The sequence below is a fragment of the Podarcis bocagei genome, assembly GCF_964188305.1.
Source record: "Podarcis bocagei genome assembly, chromosome: 7".
NCBI classification, from domain to species: domain Eukaryota; kingdom Metazoa; phylum Chordata; class Lepidosauria; order Squamata; family Lacertidae; genus Podarcis; species Podarcis bocagei.
In genome coordinates this window covers 90,098,251-90,111,277 of record NC_138132.1, presented here as the reverse complement: position 1 = coordinate 90,111,277, position 13,027 = coordinate 90,098,251, and the positions used below count along the sequence as shown (strand labels likewise).

Genomic DNA, 13,027 nt, shown 5'->3' with positions numbered 1-13,027 from the left:
TGGGAAGCCTGCAAGCAGGACAGGAGGACAACAGCACCCTACTCACTGGAGATTACCACCAACTGGTATTCAGAGGCATGCACCCGGTACTAGCCCGTGTTGCCAGTAGCCATTGATAGCTCTTTCCTCCATGAATTTGTCTAATCCTCTTTTAAAGCCACCCATGTTGGTGCCTCCTGTCTCAGTGAGTTCCATAGTTTAACTCTGTGCTGTGTGAAGAAGTTTCCAACCTTCAGCTTCACTGGGTGTCCACAAGTTCCAGTGTTAGGAGAGAGGGGGAAGAAGAAAACTTTTCTCTGTCCATGTCCTCCATGCCATGCCTGCATGCGTCATCTTGGAAACTTCCATCATGTACTCACCTTTTCCCTAGGCTAAAAAGTCATAAATGCTGCAACCTCTCTTCATATGTGAGCCACTCCATCCCCTTGATCATTTTCCCAGCCCTTTCTCAACCTTTTCCAATATCCTTTCAGAGCTGAGGCGACCAGAGCTTGTACACAGCATTCAAACTGCAGTTGCACCATGGACTTGTATAACAGAATTATTGCATTGCATTCTTTGCATTTATATCCCACCTTTTCTCCAATGAGCTCAAGGTGGAGTACATGATTCTCCTCTTCCTCATTTAATCTCCACAACTACCCTGTGAGGTACTGTATTTTTCGCTCTATAACACGCACCTTTTCCCTCCTAAAAAGTAAGGGGAAATGTGTGTGCATCTTATGGAGCGAATGTAGGCTGCACAGCTATCCCAGAAGCCAGAACAGCAAGAGGGATCGCTGTGCAGCAATCCCTCTTGCTGTTCTGGCTTCTGGGATTCAGAATATTTTTTCCCTTGTTTTCCTCCTCCAAAAATTAGGTGCGTCTTATGGTCTGGTGCGTCTTATATAGCAAAAAAACGGTAGTTTAGGCTGGGAGGCAGTGACTGGCCCAAGGTCACCCAGTGACCTTCATGGCTGAGTAGGGATTTGAACTGTGGTCTCCCAGGTCCTGGTCTGACACTCTAACCACTACACCACACTGATTATGGTACTGGCAAATTCATGTCACACTGTTATAGTTGGTTTGCTTTCCTTGCCCTGTCTACCACCCTGCTTCCCCAAAAGACTAGAACTTTTGCAAATTTTGCAAATGCCTTGGGAAGTCTGGGGAAAGCCTCGTTTTGACATGTCATCCAAGCTCCCTGCAGACAAATAAAGGGAAATGCTCAGCATATACTTGGTCTGGAAGCAACCTGACTTTGTTTAACACTGCCCCGAAAAGCTCTTTAGCGCTTCAGTGTGTTTAATTGTAACTATTGAGTCCTTATCTGATAACACAATGAGGAAAACCTTCTGGTTTCAGGGCAACGGAGCTTGTTCCGGCTTGGCTCCTGCTCAGGTCAGCCAAGGGGAAATGTAAATGCCAGTCACACTAATTTGTATATTTGCATAGGCAAGGAGTGGTTCATATGACTACAACAATCGACCTTTTCAGGCACTCTATCCTCTCCTGCAGTCAGGGTTCCCTCAGAAGTTGGTAGATTCTCCTTCATTGTTTTTTGTTTTTTTTTTAAAAAAGAGAGGTTGGATGGCCATCTGTCAGTGATTCTTAAGCTGTGATTGAAAAGAGGGCTGGACTAGATGACCCTTGGAGATCTCTTCCAGCTCTACGATCTATGATTACATGAGGGGAAGGGGGGCATTCTCCTCGCTTGCTCCAAACCCTTAGGCATGCTCTGATCATCCAGCCCCACCCTTTCCACCCAGGGGGGCCCCCGGGTGCTTTCACAGGGAGCCTGGGGCTGTGTCATCTAGGTGCCATCTAGAACCCAGATTGCGCAGGGTTCCCAATTGTGGGGTGACCCTAATTGTCCAGAGTTGGCTCCCTGCTCCAGACCTTCCACACCTGTGGATGGTGGAGGGCTGACATGACAGCAGGGGTCATTAATGAAATTCTATTTTACGGTGGGTGGCCAGTTACTAGAAACTGTGTTGAAAATCTTTGCCAGTAAAGTGGTCTCCCAGATGCTTCATGGAGTAGCGATATGGAGCATGGATCCAAATGCTAACAAAGCCTTAGAAATAGTACAGAACAAATTCCTCAGGAAAGTGAAGTGGGTGTGACAACAATACGGGCTAGAACTGACTATCTGTGTCTAAACTATGTGAAAAGACTTCAATCTCTCTCGGAGGAGAGATTCCCCACTTGTGGCCCACACAGAACGGGAACAGACCAAATGTTGGAAGGATGGCATCCAACGCCTCTTGACCCAATATCAATTACAAGATCTCCAGGTGATCATGAAGATGGATAAGAGGCACTTAAGAGATTGTCTCTTCAGGTCCGGTGCAGAAAGGGATTTAACCATGATTGCCTCTAGCAAACATTCACCATGATTCCCACTTATCAAAACAGAGCACATCCAAGCTAGTTATTTGACAGAACTCCCACCTGCCGTACTAAGAATCGCTTTTACAGAATTACGATTCCAATTGATGCCCTCAGCGGTGGTGGATGGTCAGTATGGCAAAGTACAGGACAAGGAGAGACTTTGTCTGTGTGGGCAACCTTGCGTGGAAGACCTGTACCACTATTTATTGCAATGCCCGCTATATATAGAACCAAGAGATCGATATATAAAACCCCTACTCACGAATGGAACACACTCGAAGAGGGTGGAAAGGGGGAAATGGCTGCTGAGTGATACTGATGACTTTGTAACTTATAAAGCAGCGCTATATGCGTTGACAGCTAAGAAGATCAGGAGAAAAGAACTAGATAAAATAGCGGTCAATTGCAAAGGTGATTTAAGCTGGCACATTCTACCTGAGAACCCCTTGCTATTCTATCGTATGCAACAAATAATTTTTGGGAGAAGTGATTGTGGTTCATTGTATCTGCAGTGCCTGATGTTTTTATTTTTTATGATTATTGTTGCTTCTCTCTTTGTTCCCTTTGTGAATGCAGCCATGTCCTTTGGCTAGTGCAATAAAGTTGTTGTTGTTGATGAAGATGATGACAGCAGGGGTGGGCATGGCCTGCTCTTCCAATCACTTGCTCTTATCTAACAGGATGACTCATCATGCCTGAAAAGGGGTCTTGTCTCCCAGGCTCACCTGCACAATGCATCACTGCTTTAAACAACCATGGCTTTGCCCAAAGAATCCTGGGCTGTAGTTTGTTAAGGGTGCTGAGAACTGTTAGGAGACTCCTGTTCCCCTCCCAGAACTACTATTCCCAGAGTGGCTTAACAGTCAATCCCTCTTCCCAGGGAACTCCAGGAATCGCAGCTCTGGGAGAACAACTCTCAGCACCCGTAGCAAACTACAGTTCCCAGGATTCTGTGCGGGGAAGCCATGCCTGTTTACAGTGGTTTCACGCTGTGTACAGGGGCTACAGTCTTAATACCAGATAATTTTCTAGTATTCAAACTAGCAATGTTTAAATGCACCTAAATGGATTAATAAGAAAGCCTCCCTCCCCATCCCCAGTCTGATGGCCTCCAGATGTTTTGAATTATGACCTCCATCAGCACAGCTGTGTCATGCCAGCATTGGTGGGAGCCCAGCTGTTCTGGCTGAGACTGATGGGAGTTGTAGTCCAAACCATCCTGAACGGACATTGCGGAATGGCAGAAACTCTCCAGGGTCTCAGAGACAGACAGACAGACAGACAGACACACACACACACACAGAGAGAGAGAGAGAGAGAGAGAGAGAGAGAGAGAGAGAGAGAGAGAGAGAGACCTTTTCTAACAGAATGAGTTCTTGAGAGAACCTTAAGAAAAACTGGAGGTGTCAGAGATTGAACCTGGCTGGGACCCCCCTACCTTTGCACACAAAAGGGGGTTCAGTGACTGAGCTGCTCCCCCCACCTGCCCCCATGTTTTCAGCGCAGTTGCAGAAATGTCCCTCATCTGCTTTGTGAAATCAAAATGAATAAGTTGCATTGAACCTCCTGCGTTACTCCCTCCTGCCGGCCACGTGCCAGTTTTACCCTGGAGCAGAGCAGGGCTGCGAGCAAAGCTCCCAGCGCCCCAAAGATTCTGGCTTTTTACATTCACAGACAAGCCTTTTGACAGCAGAGGGGTGAATTATTTATTTATTTGGCTGCTCATCATCGCTCAGCTCTGGGATTAAACTGCTTCCTGCTACAATCCCGTATTTCTCTGCCTCAAGCCCAGGCAGTGACCTCCCTCTGTGAGTCTCGTAGATGCTAGCGCGCTCTCTCTCTCTCTCTCTCTCTCTCTCTCTCTCTCTCTCTCTCTCTCCACCCACTCAGTCCGCGTTGAGCAAGTCTTTAAAGAGGGAACTCCACAGCAGGCACCACATTGTTCTAAATTGCTTCCCCACAACTGAGAGAGAGGATGGCTGGCAGGGACCTTGATGCCATGGACCAGGAAATCGTCAACCAGGTAAGAGCACTCTTTTTTCACTTCTAAGCACCTCACCTTATCTGTTTTGGTGAGAGGGAGAAGCCAGTCAGGCTTCAGTTTTTACAGCCCACTTGAAAATAAAGTATCTTTAATAGGAATACACTTTAGGCAGATGTGTAATTTTCAGCTTCCTCGAGCAAACAGGTAGCTCATCCTTCAGATGAACTTGGTGCAAGCCTTTTCACCACAGGTTTAAATACTAACATTCCAGTCTAGTGTTTCCTAGTCACTTGCAGTGTTTATAATCCTGAAAAGTTCAGGATGAACACATCTTGCCTTGCTCCATGGTGAATTTTCAGCTGGTGTGTTTTTCTCTGTGTGCCTTCTCTGTCTCTGATTCCTCCAAAGCCTGATAGGAAGGAAACACTGTATGGAAAACATAGCGATCAGGGAAAGGAGATGTTCAGCAACAGGAAAGATAAAATCTAGATGGACAATGCAAATATCCTGCATTGTCCGGGATGTGTGTTGACACCCCGTATGTTGAAACTAGTTTGTTATGCATGATTCTGTTGACTTTACAGGGCAACATAAACTGATAAACTAGAGTTGTGCAGATAATTGAGACTGGAAGCAGAGAATGGTTTTTAAAGAAAGCAGAGTGTGATTGAACTATATGCAAGGATGGGGAAGCTGTAGACCTCCAGCAACTGGAGGTCCATTGACCATGGTGTCATGACTGATGGGAGGTCATGACTGATGGGAGGTCATGATTGATGGGAGTCCAACGACACCTGCAGGACATCTGGAACTGTATTCCTGGAGTAAATATATTAAGTGGGCATAAGGCCTCTAGGAAGAAGACTTAAAGAAGCATCTTCTGTTAACAGAACCCAGTGTCAAACCCATTAAGTTTTCTGGTTGGATTTTGCAGCCAGTGTAACTGAACTGGCTTGGTTCTGGTTGAAGTTTGCTGCCCTTAGTTTAAGTCTACAGACAGGTGTTTCCCCGAAAATCTTGCTGCTGGTAGTAAGTGATGCAAGGTTCAGAATAGCATTTTCCCCACATATACTGAGGTTTAAAATAAGCATGTAGCTCTGTCTGGGGAAGAGAGCACTCAGAAAACAGACAAGATTTTATTAAATATGACCATGGCACACGCTTGCTGTGAAAGGAATAACATGTTTTCCCTTTTTGGGGGAAAAAATGCCTGCAAAAGAAATGGTTCAGAAGTTTAAGCAGAAAGATGTATTTATAATAATTAGCTTTGATTGCAAGATTGATTGGTTAATTAACTAATATACATGTTAACGGTGGACTTTTAAATTGGGGCTGCCCCCATGAAAGAGGGATCAGGGCTAATTGCATTGTTCTGTTACAAGTCATTCTGCTTCAACTCTTGATTCGAGCCAAGTATTGAAGAGGGTTTGCCAAAGAATGCATTAATTGTCTCTGTGTTAATTAACTAAATCTACATGAAATAGTTTCAGAATCTTCTCTTTACTGAGATACAACAATACTTGTTTTAACTGTGTAATTGAGCATTTAAATAAAAATGAGAAGAGTCAGTTAAGCAAACACATCCGACCTGATGGACAAACTGAGCTTTCTCTCTGCTCAGTGCAGACTGCTTGGGTTCAGCCAGAGAGTAAATGTCTACAGTTCAACAATTTCCCTCCTATCTGGATGTGTTCAGGTTCAGGCTCAGCCCTGGCATTTACCTGAGCAAAGAAAATGCTGGGTGTTACAGCAAGCCCCCCCCCCCAATTCCCCCCCATGAGTCCTGCTGCCCTCAGGAATGGGGGTGAATGTTGCTCCATTGCTGCAATTGCAATAGGATTCACCTGCCAAGCTGGTTGGATTCTGTATGGTGGGAGCATCACCTTTTACTTTGCCTTCATTGATTTGTTTCATAAAATTTATATACTGCTGAATTGTAGAAAGCCTCAAAGTGGACCAACTGCCTTGGTCCAGCCCTGTGTGTGTGTGTGTTTTTATTTCAAAGTACATCCAATGTACACTTAAAGCACATGACTTCTGTTATGGGAAAACTACAGTTCCCAGGATTCTTTGGCAGTTCCATCTGAGAACTGTGGAATGCTAAGCATCCTTAGCATTCCACAGTTCTCAGATGGAGGAAGGGCTTTCCTACTAGGGCTGATGTAGTGACAGCCCAGTCAAGCACATGCTTTTTCTGCTTAGAGACCTCTTTGCCATAGCTAGTCTTTTGGAATGGCTGAGTTGCGCAGAGAATGACAGAAATGCCTCTGTAGGTTCAAGGAAGTAGAATGTGTGTGATAGACGGGAGAGAGTGTGTGGCTTTGAAATTTTGAGCATGTAATGTTAATGGGGCTTGTGATTGGTGACTTGTTCTGAGAGGGAGATCCCCAGCTGGGGTGCCACCAGCGAAAAGGCCCTGTCTACAGCCTCCATGCTCATTACCTCCATGAGTGGAGCATTCAGAACAGAGCCTCCATAGGCACCTGACAATCAGGCAGATTCCTAAGGGATCAGACCATACCATGGTGAGTCTAGCACTTTGAGCTAGGCTTGGAAACAAACCTGTGCAGGTATTTTAGCATTGGTGAAAATGCTCAATCCTGCTTCTTTAATGTTTCTCTAGGAAGGGGAGCTGCTGGTGCAACATCTGTCATTGATTCAGGGGGGTATGAACCAGGTGGACACTTCTCCAAGGCTGCATTTAAAAATACCACCAAGCTACAAATCTAGAATTAAAGAATGGGAAGGTGGCCTTGTAGGCCATTTCATCAAACCTGTTGCTCAGTGCAAGGGATCCAGATCTAACAGCATCCCAAGCAGAGCGCTGCCTAAAGACCTCCATTGAGGGAGGGCCCACCACTCACCTCCTGCAGCCCCACCCAGAAGCCTCCATCCTGACATGCCAGCTTTTTCTGAACAGCTTTGAGCACGGTTTGTCATTAGCATGGAACTCGCTTAATGATGGTGATGTTGTGTGACAATAACAGACGTGTACATACCTGAAACAACTACCCCAAAATGAAAATGCATTTACTGCGTCAAAGAGAACTATAAATAACTGAGATCTAGTGATTCAACTAGACCCCACAAAAGTGGGATGTGCTTTTCCCACCTGCTGGGGGAAGGAACATAGCGCAGATTGCAGAGCACCCTGCCTTGCATGCAGAAGTCCCAGGTTCAGCCCCTGCTAACATCTCCAGGTATTGCTGGGAGAGGTACAGCTAGGAGCCACTGCCAGTCAGAGCAGACAATACTGAGCTTGGTGGGTTCATGATCTGACTCAGTATGTCACCGTTTCCTGCAGTGCACCATTAATATGGCAAGAGAAGGGGAGGAGATAGATATGCTACTTTGACAGCATAGGAAGCCGCCTTATATTGAATCAGACCTTGAATCCAACTAGCTCAGTGTTGTCTGTTCTGACTGGCAGTCGCTCTCCAGCACTTCTTGCAGGAGCTTTTCGCAGCCCTACCTGCAAGCTTTGAGGGTATTGAACCTGGAAACTTCTGCAAGCAAGGCATGTGCATCAAGGCAGATGGCCATTCCCTGACCCGTTCTACTAAGTGGGGTATGTGGAATGCACATGTGTGGCAGTTTGGGGTCCAGGTTTTGACAGAGCCTTGGGCAAAACTCCCTCCCTAGCCCCACCCTCAGTGTGCCTACCTCCTCATTGCAGCAGAACCAGGGGACTCTTATCTGCACACACCCCCAGCAGGAGCCCCACCTGGCATCTAGGCCTGGTGACACAAGACCTGGTGTGCTCTGTTATGTGTGCAATCCAGATTTACCACCTGACTGTCTTGGGTCCTTTCTCAACGTATTTTCATTTTCAAAGAACTGACACAATTTAGCTTCCCGTCTTGCATAGTGTCGGTTTCAACATGCTGCAACAAACCATTTAGAAAGCACCACATATTGCACTAGTCACTGTTCAGGTAGTCGTGTTGCATCCATAATGCTCTACAGAGGACAGTAAAGTGCTTTTCCAGTCCCAAGTTTGTTTTGAAGAGGAAGAACCATAACGGCGAAGATCAGTGGGCCTTGAAGTTGCCCATCAGCAGTGAACAGCTGAGGTCACCTGGTCATTATGATGAGATGCATTTCATTAAAAAATATATAGCAATTATTTCTAAATTTGCACCTGTGACTATAAACTGCTAGCACATGCAAAGTTTATGCATATGTCTCTTTCGCCCGCTTCCTTTTTGGAGCAATGCATCTCCTCTGTTTCAATAAGGCATAAGTGGTCATTCTGTGTAGCTCTCAGTGTGCAAATGGTACTTCAGAAAGTGTGCATTGGGATGTCTGGAGAGACAGGAGGGGCTGCATCTGGGTACGGACAGGAAGCCTGTATGTATATTTAGCTCAGGAGAGGCATTGCATGATCAGAGGGATGAGAGAGTTGCAGCAGAGTTCTGGACAGAGGTGATGGGGGCTGACATAAGGCTCTGGAGGTGGGCATTGCATTATCTTTATTTGCTGTTTTCTCTTGATCATTTGACATATGGCTTTGTGGGCTGCTATTCTGCCACTATTGCACTATGCTGTGTGGGGAATGTGGGTTGCAAATATTAAATGAAATCAAACAAAAACAAGGCAACAACAGGGCACAGAATTGTATGCCAGGGGGCAGAGAGGAAGGGACATGTTTTTGCCATGCTGGAATGGGAGACGTAACATGACTCTTGAGGAGGAAGATGATCATTTTTGTCTTGGACCCATTGAGTTTAGATCAGCCTTCCCTAGCCTGGTCCCCTCCAGATGTTTTGGCCTAACAACTGTAATCAGTCCCAGCCATCACAGCAATGGACCTGGGAGACCAGGGTTTGAATTCTGCCACTCAGCCATGAAGGTCACCTTGAGCTAGTCACTGCCTCTCAGTCTAACCTAGCTCACAGGGTTGTTGTGGGGATTAAAATGAGGGGGGGTACCATGTATGCTAAAAAGCAGAGACATTACCTTGCCAACAAAGGTCCGTATATTTAAGCTATGGTTTTCCCAGTAGTGATGTATGGAAGTGAGAGCTGGACCATAAAGAAGCCTGATCTCTGAAGAATGGATGCTTTTGAATTCTGGTGCTGGAGGAGACTCTTGAGAGTCCCATGGACTGCAAGAAGATCAAACCTATCCATTCTGAAGGAAATCAGCCCTGAGTGCTCACTGGAAGGACAGATCCTGAAGCTGAGGCTCCAAGACTTTGGCCACCTCATGAGAAGAGAAGACTCCCTGGAAAAGACCCTGATGCTGGGAAAGATGGAGGGCACAAGGAGAAGGGGACGACAGAGGACGAGATGGTTGGACAGTGTTCTTGAAGCTACCAGCATGAGTTTGACCAAACTGTGGCAGTGGAAGACAGGAGTGCCTGGTGTGCTCTGGTCCATGGGGTCATGAAGAGTCGGACACGACTAAATGACTAAACAACACCATGTATGCTACCTTGAGCTTCTTGGAGAAAAAGATGGGCTAGAAATGCATAAACAAACAAGTAAGATGGTTGCTCAGCCTCACAACACTTCAGGGAAAACTCACCATTGGCAACAACAAATGTGTTTACACATTCCAAATCAGAGAGGTTAGTATAGTAAATATGAGCCAAGTACATTTTCCATCCAGGATCCCTTGTAAATCACTGCTATGAATTGCTGGACTGTCACCTTAATCTCCTGGATTCTTCTTGGCAGAAACACAGCCCGAGTCCAGCTCTATGATATCAGTTTGGAAGACTTTTTTATTTATTTAAAGTAACTAGCAAGTAATTTGTGATAATAAGATGTAGAATTTTATTTTTATTTTTATTTTGTTTTGGTGTAAATTAATAAAAATTATGTTTGAAAAAAAAATAAAGTAACTAGCAAGAAGCAATCCATGTAAGTGATGTTGACAGATGAATATATGTTATTATGAATGACATTCATATTCTTTGCTCTGTGCTTTATATATCCTGCTTGCAATGCAAACTGCCCTCTGGATGAAGAAGCCAGCTTTTGACAGCTCTGGTTGTGGCAAGCACACTTGAGTAACACTTGAGGAAGAGGAAAGTGGAAAATAAGCAATATAGGAGAGAGGAGGGGAGAGGAGAGGAAAGGAGAGGCAGTCACTCAAAATCTGCATTTCTCTGGATGTTGTGATGCAGTTTTCCAACTTGCAAAGGATCCATTGGAATGAGCACATTAGTGTACTTCCATCTTTTGACATGTTATGATGCAGCCATGGGTAATACAAACCCATCGACTTCTTTCCCACTGCAATGTGTGCACAGCAGAATCTCCAGCAGCAGAATGGTGGTTGTGTGGCATATATGTGTGCAAAACCCACCCACCCCCACTCTCTCTTCGCTCTGAAATCCCTCCCCAGGTTGCTTTTCTGGAACCCCTATTAGTGGTGGGGTAGAATCATGGAGTTGGAAGGAGACCCCAAGGATCATCTAGTTCAACCGCCTGCAAGGCAGAAATCACAGCTGAAGAATCCCAGACAGATGGTCGTCCAAATGCTGTTTAAAGACCTCCATTGAAGGATAGCCCACCACTTTCCGAAAGCATCTGTTCCACTGTCAAAGGGCTCTTGCCATCAGAAAGTTCTTCCTAAGGTTTAGTCAGAATGTCCTTTCTTGTCATTTGAATCCATTGGTTCAGGTCCTCTCCCTGGAGCAGCCGAAAACAAGCTGGCTCCATCTTCCATGTAAACAGGTACTGTCTCTCTCTCTCTTTCTCTCTGTGTAGGGGAAAGACTTTCAGTGGGACAGTGGGATCTTAAGTACCGCCTCCTCCCTTGCAAATTGTTCCTTCCTGAGGAGGTGCTTTGCAGCCGTGCCTGGGCTAAAGTTATGCTTGGCTGGGTCAACCTGGAGCATATGATTCTGCAAGGCAGGAGCTTAGATGGAAAAAGGCAAGTAGAGGTCACTGGAGGAGTGAAGAGCAGTGGGTTTGAAGTAGAAGCACCAAGACCCCTGAACCTTCTTCCTTGCGGTGGCAGTGTGGCAGCTGGCACATGGGGAGAATGGCTGGCCAGAGCTTCCTGCTCCCCTGATATGGCCAGAAATGGGGTCTAAGGATCCAGGAGGGGCCACTCTGGTCTTATGTAGCTGCTGTACCTCTTATGTGCACCTCTCACCTTCCATTCTACATCATAGGTGTAGCACCCCTGAGGCTCTTTGTTGTGCTCCCCTAAATCTTCCTCTGGCTGCTGCCTCTTGCTTGGCTCTTGTGGACTTTGCATGGGGGGCGGTGGGGAGCTTTGTGCAATACTTCAGTTGCAAAGCACACAAATCACACTTCTCTCCCATTCAGCCATTATATGCTTTGCAACTGCAACTGCCTTTCTGATAAGCTGAAGCAAAAAGCAAGAAAACAGCTGGCCAATACGGACTGCAAAAATAAATACTCTGAGCATATGCAGTTTCACATTGATAAAAACTCACAGCACCAACATGACTACGGGAATAAAAAGGAGTTTTCTGCTGCTGTATTGTTTCCTGCTGCCAAACATTTGGGAATAAGTACTAGAAAAGCTTTAATAAAATGAGCATTTGCAACCATGTTCATGCCTCCTTGGCCATTCCTCGGCTATATGGTTTTTTAAAAAAGAAGAAGGAAGGAGCGATGCTGCAGCAACCAGCATCTGACCTGATGGACCCTAGTATGTGTAGAACATCTCTGGTGCTGATGCTGGGCCTGCTAGTTGATGCCTCCTCCAATCTCTGCTGCTCTCTTGGTCATTGAGGGCCACAGGACCCTGCACTTTGAGGTCCAACCCAAGCTGGAGCACTGGGGTCTGATCAGTGGTCAGTTTCCACACCATTTTGATGGGGCAGCTTGGCAGGCATGTGGCAGCTTCTATTCCAGACCAGCATGCTCAGGTTACAAGGGACAGGGAGGTTTCTGACCCGGCCTTGCAGTTCTGCCCACGTGCTCTTTCAGGGAGGCCTCTTGCACAACAAATTCTTGGTCTGGTGCACAAATCCCAGGTGAATTGCATTGTAGGGTATAGGGTGTGAAGGAGAAAGACTGAATGGTTTTAAAAGTCACTCCAGTCCTCCTCTCAAATACGAAGCCATTGTGGGCAACCGTGAGTCCTTTTCACACAGCTGAGCCCTTGGAAAGGGGCCTCTACCCACCCACTTGCTCTGAAATGCAAGCATGGCTCTTCCGCTCACCCACATTTGCACCCTCTCACCTGGGTGCAAAAGGGCTGTCACATGGAAGATGGAGCAGGGTTGCTTTTGCTGCTACTGAGGGTTGGACCAAAACCACTGGATTCATATTACAAGGAAGGGGAATCCCACTAAACTTTTGGACATCCTCAGAAGCTGAATGTTGGAAGATTCAGGGCAGATAAAACAAGGTTTTTCTTCACACAGCGCATATTAAGCTGCGAAACTCCTTGCACAGGAGGCAGTGATGGCCACTAATCTGGATGACTTTAAAAGAGGTGTAGACAGATTCATGAAGGACAAGGCTGTTGGTGGCTACTAGCCATGAAGGCTACATTGTCCACAGCTGGAGGCAGCAATTCTTTTGAATACCAGTCTCTGGAAATCACAGAAGGAGAGAGTTCATCTTGCACCCTGTTTATGGGGTCTTCCACAGGCATCTGGTGGGCCACTGTGATGTGAGGATGCTGGACTAGATGGGACATTGGCCTGATCCAGCCAGCTCTTATGTTCTTAGTGGG

The 13,027-nt window shown here is 46.2% G+C and overlaps 1 protein-coding gene across 1 annotated transcript in view; it reads left to right on the top strand.

Moving 5' to 3' along the window:
- The first annotated feature begins 4,250 nt into the window (after positions 1-4,250).
- Positions 4,251-13,027, top strand: part of HK2 (hexokinase 2) — a 57,995-nt gene continuing 49,218 nt past the window's right edge. Inside the window, exon 1 of the mRNA XM_081200926.1 lies at positions 4,251-4,396. Within this exon, the coding sequence (XP_081057052.1) occupies positions 4,349-4,396 (48 nt within the window). The 5' untranslated portion in view covers positions 4,251-4,348. The remainder of the gene's footprint in view (positions 4,397-13,027) is intronic.